The 21,451-nt window shown below is 36.9% G+C and overlaps 2 protein-coding genes and 1 pseudogene across 7 annotated transcripts; 2 read left to right on the forward strand and 1 right to left on the reverse strand.

The window, feature by feature from the left end:
* The first annotated feature begins 1,299 nt into the window (after positions 1-1,299).
* LOC114166973 lies at positions 1,300-6,113 on the forward strand. Its single transcript, XM_028051856.1, has 4 exons — positions 1,300-1,575; positions 5,534-5,719; positions 5,831-5,896; positions 6,057-6,113. Exons 1-4 carry the CDS (start codon positions 1,300-1,302, stop codon positions 6,111-6,113), a joined length of 585 nt encoding a protein of 194 aa, XP_027907657.1.
* A 425-nt stretch (positions 6,114-6,538) lies between these two features.
* On the forward strand, positions 6,539-21,249 carry LOC114167342 (DNA-directed RNA polymerase III subunit RPC8-like). 6 transcript variants are annotated; one of them, XM_028052405.1, is made up of 13 exons: positions 6,539-6,729; positions 6,841-6,925; positions 7,201-7,332; positions 9,240-9,319; positions 9,537-9,598; positions 9,779-9,894; positions 9,995-10,090; positions 10,630-10,717; positions 11,500-11,587; positions 11,707-11,745; positions 11,884-11,944; positions 12,226-12,315; positions 12,606-12,953. In XM_028052405.1, exons 6-13 carry the CDS (start codon positions 9,784-9,786, stop codon positions 12,678-12,680), a joined length of 648 nt encoding a protein of 215 aa, XP_027908206.1. In that variant the 5' UTR covers positions 6,539-6,729; positions 6,841-6,925; positions 7,201-7,332; positions 9,240-9,319; positions 9,537-9,598; positions 9,779-9,783; the 3' UTR covers positions 12,681-12,953. The 6 variants fall into 6 exon arrangements, with proteins under 6 accessions (XP_027908206.1, XP_027908210.1, XP_027908209.1 ...); XM_028052407.1 differs by lacking the exons at positions 6,539-6,729; positions 6,841-6,925 and adding an exon at positions 21,231-21,249 and having other exon boundaries at positions 7,098-7,332; positions 12,606-12,682; XM_028052406.1 differs by lacking the exons at positions 6,539-6,729; positions 6,841-6,925 and adding an exon at positions 13,394-13,815 and having other exon boundaries at positions 7,098-7,332; positions 12,606-12,682.
* LOC114167344 lies at positions 8,249-9,219 on the reverse strand (annotated as a pseudogene).
* Positions 21,250-21,451: the final 202 nt, after the last annotated feature.

The following is a 21,451-nucleotide window of genomic DNA, read 5'->3' on the forward strand; positions in this document are numbered from 1 at the left end:
AACTTCGTAGCAGTAGTTAGCCCGATCGGTGATGAACGCTGTCTTGGATCTATCTGGACCATACATGGGGATCTGATTGTACCCTGAGTATGCATCCAGAAAGCTCAAGAAATTATGCCTGGACGCTCCATCGATTAGCCGATCGATGCTGGGCACGGGGTATGCGTCCTTCAGACAGGCTTTGTTGAGGTCCGTGAAGTCTGTGCACATTCTCCATTTTCCACTCGCCTTCTTCATCATCACTACATTCGCCAGCCATGTGGTATACTTTATTTCCTTCACGAACCTAACTCCCACCAGTTTCTCCACCTTTTCATGGATCGCTCGTCGCCGCTCCTCACCCATCTTCCTCTTGTTCTGGGCAACCGGTCGGGCCTCCTTGAAAATCGCCAGCTTATGAGACATAATGTCGGGGTGGATGCCCGGCATGTCGGCTGACGATCACGCCAAGAGGTCCCTATTCCCAACGATGACCGCGCTCAAGAGCTCCTCCTCGTCCGGTTTCAGAGCACCTCCTATCTTGGTGACTTGGCATGGCTGCTTCCCAATCGACATCTCCTTGGTATCTCTGCCAGGCTGGATCCGATCCTCTGTATTCGTTCGGGGGTCCAGATCGGTCATGGCCACCTCCGAACGGTGCTGTTTTTTGGGACGGCTGTATGGGGTGATCCTTAATCCAGCAGTGTAGCATTGCCTTGCAATCTGCTGGTCCGCGTGTACGGTGCATATTGTCCCTTTGTCCGATGGGAACTTCATGGCTAGGTGCAAGGTGGAGACGATCGCCCCAAAGACGTTCAGGCATGGCCTCCCTAACAAGACATTGTAGGAAGTGTTAGCTTCAATTAAAATGAACCTGACCCTTACCTCCCGTTCGTCACTCCGCGAGCCGATCCTTGTGCGGAGGTCTAAGAATCCCCTCGTATCTTCTCGCTCGTCCGAGAATCTGACGATTTGCTCGTTGTATGGGATGATCAGGTCTTCGGACAAATTCATCTTCTGAAAAGTTTTCCAGTATAGGATGTTGACCGAGCTTCATTGATCTACTAGGACCTTCCCGATCCCATACTCCGCTACTTCGATGGAAATCACCATCGGGTCATCATGATCCTGGTCGGGCACCTTGAAGTCTTCATCAGTGAAGGTAATGGGGAGCATCGATCGCACCTTCTTCTCCACCAGGTGGACTGATTTGAGCGCCCTGACGTGTCTTTTTCGAGCGGATGAGCTCGATCCTCCTCCGGCAAATCCTCCCGAGATAGTGTTGATATAACCCCTTAAGGGTTTGTCTCTGCTTCTGCTATGGCTTCTCGGGCTTCGATGTTCTCTAGACGATTCCCCCCTCTGCCTATCGGGCTCTCGTTCTCGTCGCCTCTCCCACTTCGCTGGACCTTGCCTTCAGACCTAGCTCCTGTTCCTGGCTGGGCTTCGTTGGGGGCGATCTTGCCGGATGTATTTCTTAAGGTGCCCCTGGCGGATCAGCTCCTTTATCTTATCCCAGAGCGTGTGGCATTCTTCAGTGGTATGGCCGATCGTCCGATGATACTGACAGTGCTTGCTGCCATCGGCGTCGGGGAGGTGGGGGTTTTTTCCTGGGAGCTGGAAGTGTGTCGGCGCTGAAGGCCACCTACAAGATCTTCGTCCTAGGGATGACCAAGGGGGTATACGTAGTGAATTTGGGTGCTTTCTTCTCGCTAGGCCGAGTGAGTGGTTTGCTCGGTCGGGGGGCATTTTTTTGCGAAGCTGCATCCTCCTTCTCTCTCTTTTTTCACCCGGAACTCTTGCATGTCCTCCATCTGAATAAACTTGGCTGCCCGTTCCCTTATTTCTTCCATCGTTTTTGGTTTCTTGCGGCTTCTCTTATCTGCGAAGACGCCCGGCTGCAGGCCGTATGAAAAGTGATGTCGGGCGATCTCATCACTAAGGTCCTTTATCTTGATCGACATGCGGTTATACCGATCGAGATAACTCCGTAGGGATTCTCCGTCTTCTTGGCGAATGTTAACCAAGTTGTCCACCGTCAGTATGGCCGGTCGTAGAGGGGCGACCTGCGTGCTGAATCAGGCTTTCAGAGTGGCGAAGGAGTCGATGTTGTTGCCCGGCAACTCAGAGAACCACTCCAACGCTTCCCCTGTTAGGGAAGTCGAGAACACGCGATACCAGATCGGGTCACTCACTGCATGAAACATCACCTGGTGTGTGAACACCCGCATATGATTGTCTGGATTGGTCATGCTGTAATAAATGTGAAATTAAGATCCTCACCAACCTACCTTTGGGCCCTATTTATAGTTTCCGGTGTGGGCCTATAATTAGGGCTCCTTAATCACGGCCCAATGATCCCTTAATTGTGATTATTGGCTTGTTTAATTTTAATTAATCCGGCTGACTGGTTCAGGTTTTCCGTTTGACAGATCGACGGGTTATCTTTTATGAGTTAGCAGCTTTAAGCAATGAAATGTATTTAATCTGTGTGGCCGATCGACCGATGATCCCTTTTATGGGTAAGTAGCAGCCAAATGTGTTCTATCCGGTAAGTAGGAGCCAAATGTGTTCTATCCGTGTGGCCGATCGACCGATGGTCCCTTTTATGGGTAACAGCCACATGTTTCATCCGTGTGACCGATGGTCCCTTTTATGGGTAACAGCCACGTGTGTCATCCGTGTGGCCGATCGACCGATGGTCTGTTCAGTATGCAAGCCCTCCCAACCTTGTTCGATGGACCAATAAACTATGCGATGCCGATGGTCCGATGAACCATATAGTACAGAAACATTTTCCTTATAATAATAAGAGGCCAATTTCTTTGACCATTGTAAGGCAAAGGCACATATACAGAACAATGTCGTCGATAATTTTGGTCTCCCTGTCGGACAGAGGAAGGCCCCTCTATCCCTAAAATATATATATAAAATATTTGGTACTCTTTTTTTAAGCAAACTCTGCACTTGTGCTTATAAATTGAAGCAAAGAAGAGAAAAAGAGAGAGAGAGGAGAGTTTAGTCACATTAGGTAAGGTACAAGAAAGACTGATTTGCTAATAATTTAAAATAATAATAATAATAATAATAATCTATAATAATATATTTGTGTTGACATTTTGTAATTTTCGTTTTACTCTTAATATTATTTTATAAATAGTTTATTTTAACTATTATTCTAATATTTTTTATTTTGTATTTTAAAAATTTATCATATTTTACTTTTCTAATTAAATAATTACTTTAAAAATTAATTATTATTTTTTATTAACTTTAATTTAAATTTTTATGAAAATTAAAAAGTACGAACAATAACTTTTCGTTAATAATAATAATAATAATAGTAATTATAATTGAAAAATAATAGAAAAAAAGTAGATGTAAATGCATACAAAAACATTTAAAATGTGAACAGTAACAAATTTTGCTTTCTTCTTAGCTCACTAGTTATTTGAGGAAAAGGGATCTGGTTATATAGGTATCTAAAATAATTGTATTGTAGTTATATGTTTTAGTTATGGTTCGAAGTTCATCAAACCATAATTCAAACATTTTACCTCTGCATTGCATTCCCTCCAGCTTAACTTATTTACTTGCTTTGAATTCATCTTACTTTTTCAGACAATGACAATAGATTTCCTTATACTGAAAAATGGAAATGGTGACAATCCTGTAATAAATAATGTTAGAATTAAAAGTTAAAATCAAATTACATAAAAAATTAAAATAACTTTGAAAAAAAGCACAAATACCTGTGGTGTCAAATGGAAAATCGCCATTTTTCCATCAACAAAAGCAATGGACCACATATATTTCCCCAAATACAAATATGACTAGACAATCCACATAATTAATGCTTCCCGTAGTTTTTAGTCTCAGATTTAACTATATATTTAGTCTCGTAACAAAATTTAAGGTACTGAAATAATTTTAGTTTCTAAACAATAAATTTAAGTAGAGGTCACAAATAAATTTTATTTTCAATTATAATGAATCAGATAATATAAATCCATTAGTTAATTCATTAAAAAATGAAGTAATAATCTGATCCAAATGAATCTATTTAATAAAATTCTATCTAATCCATTATGACTAGCTTTACTGGAACTGAGGATACCAAATTTATATTAACAATCAAATTTCTTACCCTTCTATACTTCTTTCAAAGACAAATTCAATCACAGTACACTTCGATCGATCAATTTTATATTATTTTAGTAATATATTAATCACAATTAGGACATATTTAAACTGAGCTTCATCTACAACATCATCCTAAATGAACAAGATCAAGAGAAACAACAACCATTCAATCAACAAAATAAGCATGAACAACATCAAGATGAAGTTACTCATTATGCAAATTATTAGGAATTTAAAAAAGTTTGACTTTAGATTATGTTTAAATTTTATTTACATTTGGATCACTAAAATTTGAGTATTGGATCTTGGGGATGACTACAAACAAAATGTGGTCCAACATCTTTGCTTTTCCTAAACAAAATGGTATGAAAGTCTTTGAAAGATGAGTCAAACTCATAGAAAGTAAATTTTGAGTTTACAACGTTCTCGAATGAAAATGTTGAGACCGAATGTAACGTGACTTTAGTGGGTCATTTTGAAGTGATTTGGGAACACCCATTGAGGACAGTTCATTCATGTCATAAGAAATTCAGCAAACAAAGAATCTAGAAATATATATTAGATTGGAGATAAAAACATGCATTGTTACTACTAAGTTGAGGTTGGAAATGTTACACAAGGACACAACTTTCTTTGAGCATTCCACAAGGCAAAGGATGCATATTAGAACTTTGTTATGCCTGTGACAGTGACAGGGACAGAGTAGGGGCCTCTCTGTCCCTAAGCAAAATCTACGTAGATACTGTGCTTATATTCAACCAAATATAGAAAAAGGAGTGAGTTCATTGATATAAAAGGAGGATTTGCAAAAAATCCCTACTTTTTTCCTTAATTCCTTCTTTTAAATTTTACTTTCTATGTTCTTTGGGGTTTGATCAAACGTATCTAGCTTGCACATGGCACATGCACATGTAGTTATCTGTTCGTAACGCCGCTATGAATGGCATAAAATCTTCACAAAAATGTAGGACATACGTGTGTGTGTGTGTCTGGCACACATAACAAGAACAAGAACAGCATGCGGATTTTTGATTTTCTTTTTCTCCTGCAATTCCGCAACTATTCCTCTCCTTTTTTCTGTGCCATACTATGACAAAAGCAACTGTCATGAGAATACAGCAGATTTATGTCAAGGTGCACTGTTTTCTTGTCTCATATTGTCTTTCCCATGAACACCCCTTTCTTCATAAACCTTTTTTCTGCGCATACTATAACAAAATCAACTGTCATGAGAATACAAGTGAGTTATGTCAAGATGCATTGTTTTCTTGTCTCATCATAAACCCTTTTTCTTCACAGAGTCCAACTTGTCTACTGTCTAACTCAATCTTTTGTGTGGTCCTTGACAGAACAATCAGATACATAGAAAAAAAATACACATTATATCTAAAATCATAAATTTTTCCAACAGAAGCAAGATTCTTGGCAAGACCAAGTAGTAAACATAAGACAACCAGATATCAGTAATTGTAATAAGAACTCTGCTCGTGGATTTGAAGTGATCGACAAAATGAAATCGGCTGTGGAAGAAGTGTGCCCGGGTATAGTCTCATGCGCTGATATCTTGGCTCTAGCTGCAAGAGATTCAATTCAAATCGTAATGTCCGCCGTAATGTTACCTCTCTTTGCTGTCTTACAGCTGCAAATTGTTTTACTATTTTTCTGGTAAGTGCGTTCAATTCAATTCCTTGCTCTTTTTTTTTTTCAGATTTCTTGTGATGCACCTGTTTCCCAGGCTCTGGAATCGAACAAAACCATTTGTAATGAACCGTTGGTTCGTTAACACAAACGGAATTCAATACATGAATAACGTTAATGTTGTGTTTTGCCAACAATACGACCACTGTTTGAAGTTCAACGTGGGTGGTATCAGTATGTTTGCCCACATTGCATTTCCTTTCTATCTGTGAAAAAGACTGAATTTTTCTTAGCAGGGAAAAAGACTAGCAGTGATTCAGGTTCAACAGTTGTTTCTGTGGCTCCTCCATTAACCTCCTCGTCGGTGGTGAGTTTTCTGTTTTACTCTGGTTATCATCTCAAAAACAACCGTGAATTTCATTTGGTGTTTTCAATATTGTTTTCCTTTTTACTTATCTACATTCATATCTCATTTATTTTTATATTCGGATTACATTTAGTCGTATACCAAGATCTAAGAAACATTTTCATCCAATTATATTTTCAAACAAAAATAAATTTTATTTGCTCTAAAATATTTTCTGTTTCTAATTTCTTATGTTTTGCCATTAAATCTTAGTAAGATCAGTTCAGAAAAATATTTTCTTTTATTATATATTAAATTTTTATCGTATTTGAATATCTTACTCTAAATTATTAAATTTTGAATGACCTTAGCTTTAAAATATTCACCTTGAGATAGTCAGTCTTTAAGAAAACTAATATATTTTTATTCAACTTAGAAAGTCTGGAAAGACCGAAGAGAGGAGACATATTCCGCCAGATCTGATAACAGGGTTGACATCAGATCTGATAATTGTTTCTCATGAACCCTGGTTCTTCGTTCCCTCGCTTCACCCTTCTACTAATAATGGTACCGATCATCGTCATAGCTTTCTTACACCTGCTAAATCTTTTACTTCTTTATCGGTAAGAGCGTTGCAATTCCCTCCCATGTCTTTCCTTTGTTTCAGATCTTTTCTGATATACATGTTTCCCAAGGCTCTGTAATCGGACTAAAACTGTCAAATTTGATTTCAGCGGTTGCTTCGTCAATACAAATGGGATCCAATTCCTCAATAGCTTATTTTGCACAAGGCGGCCACTGATCGAAGTTTAGGGGCTGGTACGTCTGTTCACATTACCTTTTATTAATAATAAATTTAATTAATAGAGAATTTTTTAACTTTAGTTAAAGTTTCAAAAGATTATTTCAAAACTTCAATAAAATACACATGTCTTTTTCGAACTTACCAACTTTTTTATCATTCTTAATTTCTTTCTTTCTCATTTACTATTTCACTCTTCTCTAACCCTATCTTCTCTTACACTACATTTATTATGTGGTTCACTCGTACCCTAATTCCTCAATTCCTATCACTTACACTTTCATTCCTGAAGGGCCGGAACCTCACTTTATCGCTCATGACCGCGCCGCCCCCAGAACTCACCCTATTGCTTGCGAACGTGCGCCTCCTGTACTCTTGACCGTGAGCCCTCTGGAGATCGGGGAAGGAAAACAACGCTAACCAGGTTTACTTTCTTCTAATAGGAATTTATCATTCCCGTCTTAATTAAGTAGAAACTGACTCACTTTGTCTCTTCATCCATCATTATTTAAAAAAATAAATTATCAATCTTGTATTGTTAAATGTATTGAATCATATCTTGAAATGAAGCATTACAAACTGTCAAATCTGGCTTAAGTATTGGGTTAGGTTTCTAGGAAAATTGAATTTCAGAACATACAGAAACTCCAGATTGAGATTTCGATGTTATGTGAAAGGAATCTTTGGTCCCATTAAGACATACTTCTTTAATAGTACTTGTATGTATAAATAAGAATTTACTTCACATGAAAAAAAAATTTGTATAAATAACATTCTAATTCAAATAAGGTCACAAATAAAATTATATAATGTTCACTATCATCTTCATCCAACTCTTTTTGGGATGAAAGTTAAACATTCTGATTACTCGATCTCGTCAACAACATCATCTGCCTAGTTACTCATTCATCACCTGATCCAGTGTCATCAAAGGAAAGATCCAAAGTCATCAAATGGAAGAGTAACAACTTTTGGAATTTTTCTACTTTTCAATTTCAAATTATACATCACATAAACTAAATCATTCATTTGTAAGTCTAAAATGAAATATAAAATTTTAGTAAAGATATAAACATAATAATAAAAATTATAAATTATAAATAATTTAAATTGTCATTTCATATGAGCTCCACTGATGTTTATATCACGAAGAGTTACAAGTTAAATTTAGAATTCGTAGCAAATATCTTTAATTTCTAAGTTCTATCCCTTAATATCTTTCACTATTCCCTTAAATTTAATGTTTTTTTCAATCTTTTGCATCTTCCATTCCAAAAAGTCCGGTAGCAAAATGAAAATCAATAATTTGCAAATTAATGTTTTTCTTTTTGCCAAATTTGTTACCAATCTTCTCATGCATGTATACAATCCTTCTTTCACCTCTCCACCACCATCATAAGATGATTATTGTGGAATTCTGGTACATTACACTCATTCTTCATAATGGATGCCAACATAGCATTAGCATGCCAAATATTAATCAGACTACATTAACTCTTACACACTTATAATAACATTTCAAATATTACCACGTTGGTACTATTTTACAGTGTTGATCTTATTGAATAGTAGCAAGTGATGAGAGTCACAATCGACCCTTTAGAAAATTGACGCATAATGTTTTCAAATTGTCCTTGTCTGGTTTTAGTAATGCCGCCTTATCCTTTGCATCCAAAGCAAAAGCTTCCTAAAATATTCCAAACAAAACACCATAAAACTCAACCACATAGACAGATTAGAAGAAACAGTGCAAGACAAGACAAAAAAAAAACATGAAATACCTGGACCAAATTTCGGGTAATAATACGGTCTATAAAGTGGAAGAGGATGTCGTGGGTGAATTCTGGGTGGCCTTGGATGCAAAAGATGTGATCTCCATAGTTGAACATCTCAATTGCAGTCATTTCTGAGGAAGCAATGAGGTGTGCTTTAGGAGGGAGCTCTAGAATCTGCAGTTCAACATAATATATATACCATAATTCGAAGAAGAAGAAGAAAAATAAAAAGTTACAGAGACACTGACCTCGTCCCTGTGGCATTTGTGTATGGAAAGGTGTTATGGGAGGTTGAGAGAAGAGAAAGAGAATGGCAGAGATGATGAGATGTTTATAGATTTAACACCAATGTCCCAACCCTTCGGAGACCTGCCCACCTTCCCTCCCAATGCACGCCCAATTCTGTGAATGGTATTGAAAAATGTGTTGTCACCGCAATATTGTGATTGTGTTGCTTTATATTGCTTTGGGATATATTCATGACAATCATAATTGTGTTTGGAGTTGCAATTTAAAAGCATGGTTTAACGTTATTCAGTTGTTTACATTTCCACAGGTAGAAGTAGACATTGAGGTAGAGTCAACCGAGTCCTTCCCCATCTCAGAAGAAATCAGAATCAAAGCACAGAGTTTAAGGTTTATAACCTTGCTCACTATTTTCATAGAAGTCGTTAGTTTTTGTTCTTTGTATTATGGGAGCAGTTGCTTTTTGTGACATATTGAAATTGTCTAACAAATGGTGAAACTAAAGATAATAATTATTTCATATGATGCTTTAATTTGAACCTTCCAGCAAATATTTTTCTGTTTCTTCTGTCTGCTTCTTTTCCTTACTAATATTTCGCTGTTGCAGGGAACAAGAACGTAAAAGGAAAGAGCAGGAAGAGAAAAAGATTGGAGAGAGAAAGGGAGAAGGTATATTTTTTCAACTACAGTAGCTGTTTATTTCTAGCTTTTTTTGCTTTGTACTCCTTACACTGCAGTGGACAGAAATTGCAAATAAGAAAAATATATGTAAATCAAATCACAATGTACACTTTCATTCTTTTTTGGTTGTATTTACTCTGGACCTTAATATTCTGTAATTTGGTTCAGGCTCAATGTTCTATCTCAGTCAAATTGAACACAAATTGCCCCTGCCTCCTCCTCGTCTTGTTCTTCCCATTCGAGAAGCCATTCACATGGAGCTTGAAAAACTTTTCTTAGATAAGGTTTTTTTGTTGCTACTGTTTTCAGTTTCCGTTTTGAACCATTATTGTGTAATTGACTTAATTTGCTGGGCATCATTTTTGTTTCCTATAATCATGCCAGGTTATAGCAAACTTGGGCCTTTGCATCTCTGTCTATGATATCAGATCAATTGACGGTGGGTTTATCTTCCCAGGTGATGGGGCTCCAACCTATACGGTATGAATTCATGGGTTTGTTTTGAACTTGTTGTCCTGCATTTGATGAGAGTTCAAAGTTTGAACGCAAACTTTTATGTTTAAAAAGTCATCTTTGCTTCTCTTAAAGTTTAATCCTTAAATTTTGATTAATGGCCACAAAATTGTTGATATGCTATTGGGTTGTATTGGAACCTGCAAAACGATTGTACTTTCTTAGCACCCCTTATTTACTATTTATGGTGTATTTTAAGGTCATATTTAGATAGAATTTTCTGTAAGTATTTATAACAAAAAATATGAGGTAAAATGAGTTTAACTCCAGTAAGTTAAAGCCAACTTATGCACTTTGACTTATAAATAAGTTCTCATCTAATTGTCCAAAATTAATGTGCATAAATTGATTTTGAATTGTGGAAGAAGTTTGATTCATCATACTTTTTAGTTTTTTCTCCTATTGAAAAGTTTATCCAAACAGTGCCTAACTTAGCAACCTATGGCAAAAATGATGATATATTTAATTGTGTCTATGAAATAACTAAATTCCAATATTTCTGGCAGGTTGTATTCAATTTAATTATGTTTCGTCCATTTGTGGGGGAGATTATCACTGCAAAGCTTATTTCATCTGATTCTAATGGCTTACAATGTATGTCTCTGTTTTAGCTACTTGATTTTATTTTTTTCTGTTGAAATGCATGATTTAGTTCCTCAATAGTTCGTTGTTCTATGATGCATATTGCTGGGAGGAATCGCTTTTATGTCATACTTCTGTTTCATATATTTGTTACATTTTACTCACAGCACAATACTTTTAGATACCGATTAGAGAAGGGAATTGTTTAGTCAATATTGCCTGAAAACTTTTGTATTTTCTTCCTTTTATGTTTTGGTTTGTTGGGTTGGGCTTTCATCTTAGTTTCTCTTTCTCTTTTAATTAAAATCATGATATTAATATAATAATATTAATAAAAAAACAAATATAATAAACTATTTAAAGTGTAACATATAATATATAAACTAAATAATAATAATAATAATAATTAGACAAAAGATTAAATAAATAATAACAAATAATACAATAAATTAATTAATATTAATAATAAAATAATTTCAGAATGTCAGTCATCATGCTATTCTATTCATTAATTTTGGCTCAGCTGCTCCCTGCTCCTATCTAGGAACGATAACTATGAATTCAATTGAAGCTAAAAGTGTGTTCTAAAAGAATAATGTGACTTTTCTATGTAGTTGTTACCAAAGCTAGTTTTTGTATTTCTGTATCTGTAGTGTGACACTGAAAACAACCTCTTTTTTGCTTCATGAAACAAAACCATCCACTGTTTGCATTATCTGAAATATTAACTGATTGTCAAATATTGATTTATTCAAGATAGTCCTGCTTAATAATTCTGAATCTGTGGCTGGCAGTAAGTCTTGGATTCTTTGATGACATTTATGTCCCTGCACATCATATGCCCTACCCAAACCACTTTGTTGAGGATGAACAAGGGAAAAGGTGATGTTTCCACTCTCTAGTTTGACTTTTTGAATTATATTTGAACTGAATACAAGCAATCTTTTATTATTGTTGTTGTTGTTATAATTATTATTATTATTATTATTGGTTGAATATAGGGTATTTTCTAGCGAAGAGTCAACAACTAACTCTGTGAGGTACTGAGATTAATTTTAGGGCCAACATCGTCCATCATCAGTAGTATTCTTTACATCCTTTTATTATTTTTATGTAATGCATACCTCATTATGTATGATCAACATTATGCTTATCTGTTCTTACTGAAATTACATCAGGAAAGGAGTATGGTTTTGGGATTTTAACGAACAAGAATATCCTATTCAAGAAACTGACGTGGTTAGCATTCTTTGCCTCTTTTGTTAAACTATATGATTGGAAACAGGCCCGCAAAATAACCGGTACAAGTATATCTTCTGTATAAAGCCTCCAATAAATGAGGTTTCCAGATTTTAAAAGTCCACAAATTTGTACCAGCCTTTTATTAAAATTGTGTCTTTACTTTCAAATATTAGGGGGAAGAGGGGCTGAATTTTCATGATTAGTATAGAGGTCCACAAATTTTAAGACAGGTCTGACTGGAAAACAAATAAGCTAAAAATTTGTTACCGATATGGCAGATCAAATTCCGAGTTCAAAATGTGAGTTATCCACAAATTCCGGTTGAGCAACCAAAAGAATCAAAGCCATTTGCACCTATGTTGGTTACTGTAAGTATTTTATTGATCATCAAACCATTCTTTGCCTATACTTTATTCATTACCTTGGTTCATGAATACTTAAAACCACATAAGATCGATGTGATGTATAGTCGAACTGTACAACCTTTCTAGTTTTAAGCATTCACAGATATACACGACAAAGGTTGGGCATATACAAATTGTTATGGGAAGAGATTGGCTGAAACCCTATTTAATAAGCAGTATTAAAACAAATAGTCATGCCTGACTAGTATTACACATTAATGGTATAGTGACCTATCATGATTTTTATTTTGTAGGGATCGTTGGATCATGATGGTCTGGGTCCTGTTTCTTGGTGGTGTGCAGAAGAGATTGAGGTTGATGATGAGTGAAGGTGAGTTCAAAAGGTGGTGAAATTTTGGTCTGAGTGAAGATGTCAATCCTAAGTCTTTTCTTCAGCCTATAAGATTAGGTTTAGAAGCTGGTTTGGTCTGATAGAAGTAGTTTGCTTATGCCCCTGAAGATTAGGTCTTGTTTAATTTCTTTGCTTTGTAAATTGTTTAATTTAGTTCAATAGAATCATTGTTTGTCTTTGATTTCACCGTCCTGAATTCCTACAATGCTGGAGGATGAAATGCAATTTATACATCTATTTTTGGGATCCATAATTAATGACTTGCATTATATATTTCACAATTAGTTTAAGACTTATGACTGGGTATTTAATTAGGGATTTAAAGTAATGTTTTTATAAAGCTCATATTAGGTATCATTTATGAACTATGACATGACATCTTAGCTAGATAGACATTCCAGAGTTCATTTATCATCTACCATCTCATGAAAAATATTGAAAGGAAAAAAATACAATATCATGGGAGGACCAAACCAAACTCATCATTTAAAAGAAATACAAAGAAAACTTCCTATAAAAAATTACACAAAAGGAAACATAGGGAGTTGATACCTATAATGAAAAAGAATCTAAACTGATAAAATCAGGGAGGTAAGTAAACCACTTAAACTCAAGCCTCCTATCAATGTAAACATTAGCTAGTTTATTAACACACTGATTCCCTTCATTTTCTCCATCTATCTCTGACAGAGCAAGGAACAATCACAGGAGAAGTAAAAGCTTGACACAACAAAGAAGAATCACATTTTAGCCAGACACGCCTATACCCAACACCCCAAGAAAGCTCAATGGCTAGAATGACTTCCGTGATTTCAGCATATAAGGAATTGTGAACACCCAAAAAGAAGTGTAGCTCCCATTATACTCACCACAGCTACCCCTAAAGATACCACCATAAGCCGCATACCCTTGGCAACCTTCAAAATAGAAAAGTGAGTCATATCATTATTCATGTAATTCTTATAAGCAGTACGTGACAGTCTGATGTAGCCTTTGATAGTGTGAATGACAGTGTCTAAACTTATACATTGTTGAAATCTAGCGTAGTTTCTCACCTTCCAAATCATCCACAAGGAATAAGTAGCAGCAGCTATACCAGAAAATTTCCTGCAGCCAATACTAAATGTATACATCAATAGTACATTCAAAAAATAAGCGAGAAATGATTTCCTCTTGCTGTCTACACAAGAAACACACAGAACACAAATACAGTCCCCTAAGCTGGACATCGTTTTCAGGTGGTAACCTAAGATGAAGCAGCTTCCAAAGGACGTAAGATTTAGCCGGAGGGATGGTATCAGACCATATCAAATTCCCCCAATCACAAGAACCATGAGAAGTGGAAAAAAACTCCTAGCCACCTTCTGACTGAGCATACCGGAATCATCCAAAATCCAATTAGGAATATTAAGAGCATCTGTGGCAACAATTTTCTGCAAAGCCTCCAAACCAGGAATACTGCATAAAGGAGAAGAGACCAACAAGAGCCACTCCAAACTTGAGAAACCTTAGCACAGAGTTGAAGTCTCTCTTCATAGGAAACACCAGAAAGCAAAGAAAACACCTCCTGGAATACCATTGGTCATTGCAAATATTTATCTGATTACCTTCACCTACAGTCCAATAAGTGTTTTCCAGAACAGTGTGATACCAATTATTAATACCAGGTCAAATCGAAGAGGATTTATATAAAGCAATTTTTGGGTATTTGGACTTTGAGAACCTTGATCTCATTAGAAAAATCCAAGGCATAGAGATATAAGCAAAATACAAGCCAACTGTAGAAGATAACCTTTATTCTCCACAATTGCTGCCCCCGTTCATATATGCTGGCAAGAGAGCTGATTCCAATTAACAATGACAAGACCATGCTTACTAACATCAGCAGTCCATATAAAATTTTAACCATTTATCCACCTCTTTTAGCAAGTTAGCTGGTCATTTATAAACTTGAAAACTATAGGAAAGAAAGCCAGTAATGATAGAGTTTACCAGCTGAATTCTGTCCATCATACTCAAAGTTTTCCCTTTTCAAGAGGTAAGCTTGAGCCTAACTTTATTAGCAAGAGGTTGAAGGAAGTGAGATTTAGGAGCCCCCACAAAAGTAGGCACCCATAAATAGTTAAATGGTATAAAACCTCTATTGCAGCCAAGAATACACTTAACTCCTATTAAAGGCAGAAGAATCATCAGCAAGAAAGTAAAGACTCTTAGTGAAATTCATCATTGGCCTGAGGCTGAGAGTAGTTTCATGAGGTTAGTCAGGGTACTCTTATTAGCTCTGCAGAAAACAAAGATGTCATCAGCATAAAGAACATGAGAAGGAAAAGAAATTATTTTAGGACCAACCATAGGGCGCATGTTCTGAGAACTGATAAATTGAGAAATCCCTCTACTCAAAACTTCTTCAGCAATACAAAACATAAGGGAGAGAGGGTCCCCTGACCAACCCCACAACTGCAAGAAAAGTGACCAACAAGATTATGATTAATCCTAATTGAAAGAAGAACAGACTGATGAATCTGTATAATCCATGGATTGAAATTTTGATGAAAACCAAACCGCTGAACCACAGTGTCAAAGGTTTTCTTGATGTCAGTTTTATAACATACATCTTTCTTATCTCTTCACTAGAACGGCAACTGGTAGATAATTATTTTCATCTTCAATAATGAGCAGAAATCAGATTAAACATGGAATCATTGCGAAGGGGACTATGCTAGAAGCAGTATTTAAATCCTTGTAAAAAGATAAAACGTGACATTAAAGCAGTTTAAAAGATTTTATTTATGCTAAGAGTTATCATCCTATTCAGTCAAAACTTTTAAATAATTGGAAAAAAAAAAAACTTGGTTAATCAATTAGAATATTTATGATTTTTTAGGGAGGACAACGAAATATGTTTTTATTTAATTAGGATTTTTCGCATCTGTAAAAAGTTTGTCAGCATTAAATCTTATACAGGTATAGAATTTTTTATGAATATTAATTTCATGACATTCTATAATGATGTACAAATAATGTACTTATCAAGTGATGTACAAGTATTACAATATTTTAAGTTGTAAATTTTTATTAGGGTATATATTTTAGTGAGGATATGAAGTATTTTATGATATAATATGTTAAATTGGATAGTAAATTTTAAAATAAATTGAAAATTTTAAATTGTATAATAGTAATTAGATTATTTAAAAATATTTTGTTTTTAAATTTTTACTTGAGAAAATGGATAATTGAAATTTTTTATAATTTTAGATTGAGGTATTTTTTTTTTTGTATTTGTTTTTCAATTAAATTTGATTTGGTGTTCGTTGACTTGATTAATTTAAGTACTTTTTGGTTATTTTTGTATTATTTTTTATTTAAATTCTTATGATTACTTTTATTGTGATGAACCACTGATACATTAGTTGGAATTTTTGAATAGGAAGACTATTTTTTATGGCTGTGAATTATATTTTCAAATTGACGTCTCGTGATTATTTCTTTATTTATTCTATGTAATGTTTTTTTTTATAATGTTATGTTTTTGTGAACAATTTATTAGGTTTTTTGTTCGAATGCTAAGTAAAGTTTTGGCCAATGTTTATAATTATTATTTTTTCTAAATGCCAACTCATTTAAAAGTTGATGATTTGTTTTTTATTCAGCATTAAAATAATTCTTAATAAATTTTTATTGGAAAATTACATTAATTAATATAGACAAAAAGTATCAATATTAATATTTTAAAATTATTAACAATTATTTAATATTAAATAATTTATTATATTTAATTGCAATTAAAATACATAATTTAATTTTTTTAATATATCTACTTTTCTTATTTAAAGAAAAATATTTAAAATTGATAGAGGGTTATCCCTACATTCTATACAAGAAGAATCTGAAGATGAACCTTTACAATTCAAAGGATCTTATAACAATGATAAGGAACAAGAGATTGGAAGATCAAATTTATTTATGACTTTTAATGCTACAAGCAACTGCAAATTTAAAGGATATAAAGATAATGACATGGAACACATTTGAAGGATAATTTTTAGAAAAATTAGTTTATATTTTAGAACTTTAAGTTTTCCTTCAGAAATTAGTTATATTTCCATGTTTGTGGACTTTCTTTTATAAACTAGTTTTTTTTAAGGCTCGGGCCTTTTATAAGGTTCTCAAATTTTCTTAAATTTATGTGCCTGTATATAGAGGGTACTAAAAACTGATGTAAACACTTTTGAGTCATATTATATGTATTTGTATTATTTGAGAGAGAATTCTATTGGTTATTAGATTAGAACTCTAATTCTTATCAAAGATTCACATCTTTGTGGCGAATCTTCCATTGGCTTATCAATATGCTAGATTGTGGCGTCCTCCATTTATGTCTTATTATACGTTATTCTCTTATTTACTTTTGTTGTACCTCTTAGGATTCAAATTCAGACGTGCAATCCCGATATCCAGACAAGCTCGACGACCCAAACGATGATCGAAACAGGCCCGATGATCTAGACTGACCCGACGACCAGGACGGGCCTGACGCCTAGGACGGACCTAAGGATCCAGACAGGCCCGATGATCCAAATAGAATTGACAATTCAAACAGACTCGACGATCCAAATAGAATCGACAATTCAAACGGACTCGATGATTTGGACGGCTGCACAACTCGAACAAGCCAAACGACCCAAATGGGCTTGTTGACCCAGACGGGCCCAACAACTCGAATGGTCTCTACAATCCAAATGGACCCGACGATCTGGACGGGCCCAACGATCTAGATGGGCTCGAAGACCCGAACATGCCTGACTACCGAGACAAGTGCAACAACCTAGACTGACCCGACAACCAAGATGAGCCTTGACAACCAGGATGACTGGGACGACTTGGATGAGCCTAACGACCCAGATGGGTCCGTCGACCTCGATAGGCCTGACGATTCAGACGGGCCCAATGACCAAGACGGGTCCAACGACCCGAATAGTCTCGCTAATCTAGACGGGTTTGACGACTCAGATGAGCCCAACGATTCAAATAGAATCGACGATTCGAACGAGTCCGACGATCTGAACGAGATGGACGACTGGGACGAGACCGATGACACGGACGAGCTAGATGACCGCGATGGGCCTGACGATTCGGACAGGCTCGACGACCCAAACGGTTCTGAGGATCCGAATGGGCCCGATGATCGAAATTGGCCCGTCTAGGTCCCCAGGCCTTTCCTAATCTTTGGCACCATTCTTGTCGACGTGCTCGTCCGTGTTGTCAGGTCCATTTGTGTCGTCGAGCCCGTCTCGGTCGTCGGTCCTGTTCGGATTTTTAGGCTTGTCAGGACAATTCGGGTTGTTTGGTCCGTTCGGATTGTTGGGACCGGCCAGGTGTTGGGTCCATTTGGAATGTCGAGCACGTTTGGTTCGTTGAGACCATTCGGGTCGTCGTGCTCGTTCGTGTCGTTAGGCTCGTCCGAGTCGTCAGGCCCGTTGGAGTTGTCAAGCCCATCCAGGTCGTCTAGTCTGTCTTGGTTGTTGGGTCCATTTGGGTCTTTAGGCTCGTCCTGGTCGTCGGGACCGTCTGGGTCTTCAGGTCCGTTCAGTTCTTTGGTCCTATCGAGGTCGTCGAGCCGTTCAGGTCGTCGTGCCATTCAAGTCATCGTGCTCGTCCAGGTCATGGGACCCATTTGGATGGTCTGGCACGTCTGAGTCTTTAGGCCCGTCCGAGTCGTTGGACTCGTCTAAATCGTCCTGGTAGTCTGGTCAGTCCCGATCGTTGGGCCCGTCTAGATCTTCGGACATGTCTTGGTCGTCGGGCTTGTTCTGGTAGTCAGGTCTGTTTGGGTCTTCAGGTCCGTTGGGGTCGTTGGGTCTGTTCGGGTCGTCCATCCTGTCTACGTCCTCTGGGCCATCTGGATGATTAGACTTGTCTGTGTCTTCAGACCCGTTGGGATCGCTCAACTTGATCTTTAACTCTGACTTAATGTAGTATTTTTAAGGGGCCTAACCCACCTTAGCTCCGACCCCAATAGAGTAGGAGCTTTGGGGGCTGAGGCTTTTGTTTAGCCCCCTCATTTAGGAGCCCTAAAAGGGGACTTAATGAAGAGTGAGTCAGGACTGACTCATGGATTAGGGGTCAAATTGACACATTTATCTCTCAATGGTTTTTTTGTTTGTTTGTTATAATAAATATATTTAATTTTATTTAGATATATATTAGATTACACGAAACGATAATAAGTAAGATCAATAAACATGCAATATTATATTATAATAATATATAAATTTGTCAAGTATACGTAACTTATATTAAAATTTAATACTTGAGTTGCATGGTGATTTTTAACTTTGAATACCTTTAACCAGCTTTGAAATTGTTAGGTTCAAAGATTACAAAAACAACAAAAAAAGTTTGAAATAAATCACACAGAACTGGTAATAGAAGTATGTATATGCAATGGACCAACCTATACAACGAGTTTAGTTCAGTGAAACAGTAAAATCAGTAAACTGTAAGGATAATGCAAAATACGGATGAGGTGGAGTCCGTTATTAGCAAGCCAGTACAGAGAGGCCACGTGGATGAGGGTGTGGAAATCATGACCAAGAAAAAAAGCACACGATCCAAGAAAGAAAGTGGGTGGCTGAAGGATTACGTGAAGAAGTAGTTGGTATAAATAGAATAAATGTAAAAATGAAAAAGAGGGAAAAACTTTTCGTTAGACTCTTTCTTCTCTCTCTATCTCATATACTGTTTTCTGGAAAGTGGTACGGATATTCTGTTTGGAGAGAAATTTTCCTTGTTGTCATGGAATGAGAATATTTCCTAATTTCGTTGCTCTTATTCTGGCTAGTATTGCTTTTGTTGAGTTAATTCTATCTCTTATTTTTGTTGAGTGCTTACATTGGTGCTTTCATCTTCTACCATGGCCGAGAATACTCGATTGAAAGAGTTGCAAGCGGAGATGGCTCGTATGAAGGAAGCGGTGGTCAACGTTAAGCAATTAACCACTATAGTGGCTACTACAAATCATGAGTTGCAGAGTCTAATTACATCTCTTAACGAACGTCAGAGGGGTGATTCTACTCGTTTTGAGACTTTGGAAACTACTATGGATGTAGTGTTGAAATCGATTCAAGCTCTAGGCACAGGTTCGCGTGCCTTTTCACATTCTCCTTCATTTCAAGTACGTAATGTCAAATTAGATTTTCCGAAATTTGATGGATCTGAGGTATTGCAATGGATTTTTCGAGCGGAACAGTTTTTTGATTACTATAATACCCCGGATGAACAACGATTGCTCATTGCGTCGGTGCACCTAGACAAAGAGGTGGTACCTTGATTCCAAATGCAGTCCTGCAATCAAGCTTTTTCGAGTTGGGTCGCTTTCACTCGTGCTTTGGAACTGGAATTCGGACCTTCACCGTATGAATGTCCTGCTCAGATTGTGTTTGGGAGTGCTAACTTTGTAACTCATTTTGGTGTGAATTGTGTTTGGGAGTGCATTAACTGCATGATTGCTTGTTTAATTGATGTTTGAGACTGCTAATGTATGAAATTGAGTGGGAATGGTCTTTGAGCGAGTTTGCATGTGCAGAACAAGGAGGATTTTCTGGTAGTTTCGCCTAGGCGAGTTGGTCTCGCCTGAGCGAAAATACCAGAAGCTCACCTCTGTCATTGTGCGAAATCTCGCCTAGGTGAGCTGGAGTCGCTTGAGCGAGATAACCTCTCGTCTAGGCGAGCCAGCTTCGCCTGAGCGAGAATTCGTCCAGAACTTCTTTTTGCCACTGTAAGGGCTCTCGCCCAGGCGAGGGTAGCCCGCCTAAGCGAGATAACCTCTCTAGCTTAGGCGAGACCCTCTAGCCTAAGCGAGATTCCCTGCAGAAGATTGGTTTTCCCACTCTTTTGATTTCTTGGTGCTTGGTTGGTTGCTTTGAGATGATGATGGTTGATAATTGCATGTGATCCTTATGTATGTTAAATTATATGAAGGAATTGAGTGTGAACTTGATGTGAATGGAAGTATGTTAGAGTTAGGATTTCAAGGGAAATCCTAAGGTTTGTGGTCTAGTAAATGTAAGGGCATGAGGACTCAGATTGGTGATATCCTGACGCTTCCAGTAACCATCAAGACTCAAGTAGAGTATGATGGATTACGTCGGGGGAAGTAGCAGGAGGTCCTGGTCTATGATTCCGATCCATCATAGAGGTGATGGGATTTACCTTGAGAGTGGTTGGGTGAATACCCCTTGTGCCAAAACTCTGCAGAGTTTAGGAACCATCTCAAGTGCAAGTCACCGAGAGCTCCAATGCCGCTTACATAATCCGGATATCGAGTCTAGAATGATGAGTGGTGTTGTGGTCATGATTAATTTGATGATTTAATCGATTGTGTAATAAAAGTCTATTTCCTGTCTTAGTATAAAAATTTGCATGAATTGCTTTTTGTTCAAGTTAGCTTACCCTTCTAGTTTTTATGGTGTTCTGTGTGTCTTCTACTTTTGCTATGATCGTCCTTATCGAATGGCGTGAGCAGATAAAAATGCAGGCGAAGATACACCTTTCCTGGACAGGCGTTGAATGGGTTTCCAGGGCGTTTCCCGCTGTAGTAGTCACCCGTTTTCCTTAGTGAATGTTTAGGATATTTTATAACCTTTTAGTGGTGTGGACTGTACATGTTGATCAGCGTATGTACTTCTTTTTGGATGACTGTATTAGATTATGCTGGCCTATGACATCATCTGCTCTAAACTATTA

Source organism: Vigna unguiculata, chromosome 10, assembly GCF_004118075.2.
Source record: "Vigna unguiculata cultivar IT97K-499-35 chromosome 10, ASM411807v1, whole genome shotgun sequence".
NCBI lineage: Eukaryota > Viridiplantae > Streptophyta > Magnoliopsida > Fabales > Fabaceae > Vigna > Vigna unguiculata.

What these genes read in the sequence shown, in the direction of transcription:
- LOC114167342 (XM_028052405.1), top strand. Translation starts at nt 9,784, where the DNA reads ATGTTCTATCTCAGTCAAATTGAACACAAATTGCCCCTGCCTCCTCCT. An exon ending in ATGGGGCTCCAACCTATACG is followed by an intron (nt 10,091 to 10,629) that starts GTATGAATTCAT and finishes TATTTCTGGCAG; the next exon opens with GTTGTATTCAATTTAATTAT. An exon ending in CTATTCAAGAAACTGACGTG is followed by an intron (nt 11,945 to 12,225) that starts GTTAGCATTCTT and finishes CCGATATGGCAG; the next exon opens with ATCAAATTCCGAGTTCAAAA.
- LOC114166973 (XM_028051856.1), top strand. Translation starts at nt 1,300, where the DNA reads ATGGCTTCTCGGGCTTCGATGTTCTCTAGACGATTCCCCCCTCTGCCT. An exon ending in CAAGAGATTCAATTCAAATC is followed by an intron (nt 5,720 to 5,830) that starts GTAATGTCCGCC and finishes TTTTTTTTTCAG; the next exon opens with ATTTCTTGTGATGCACCTGT. An exon ending in CCATTTGTAATGAACCGTTG is followed by an intron (nt 5,897 to 6,056) that starts GTTCGTTAACAC and finishes TTTTCTTAGCAG; the next exon opens with GGAAAAAGACTAGCAGTGAT.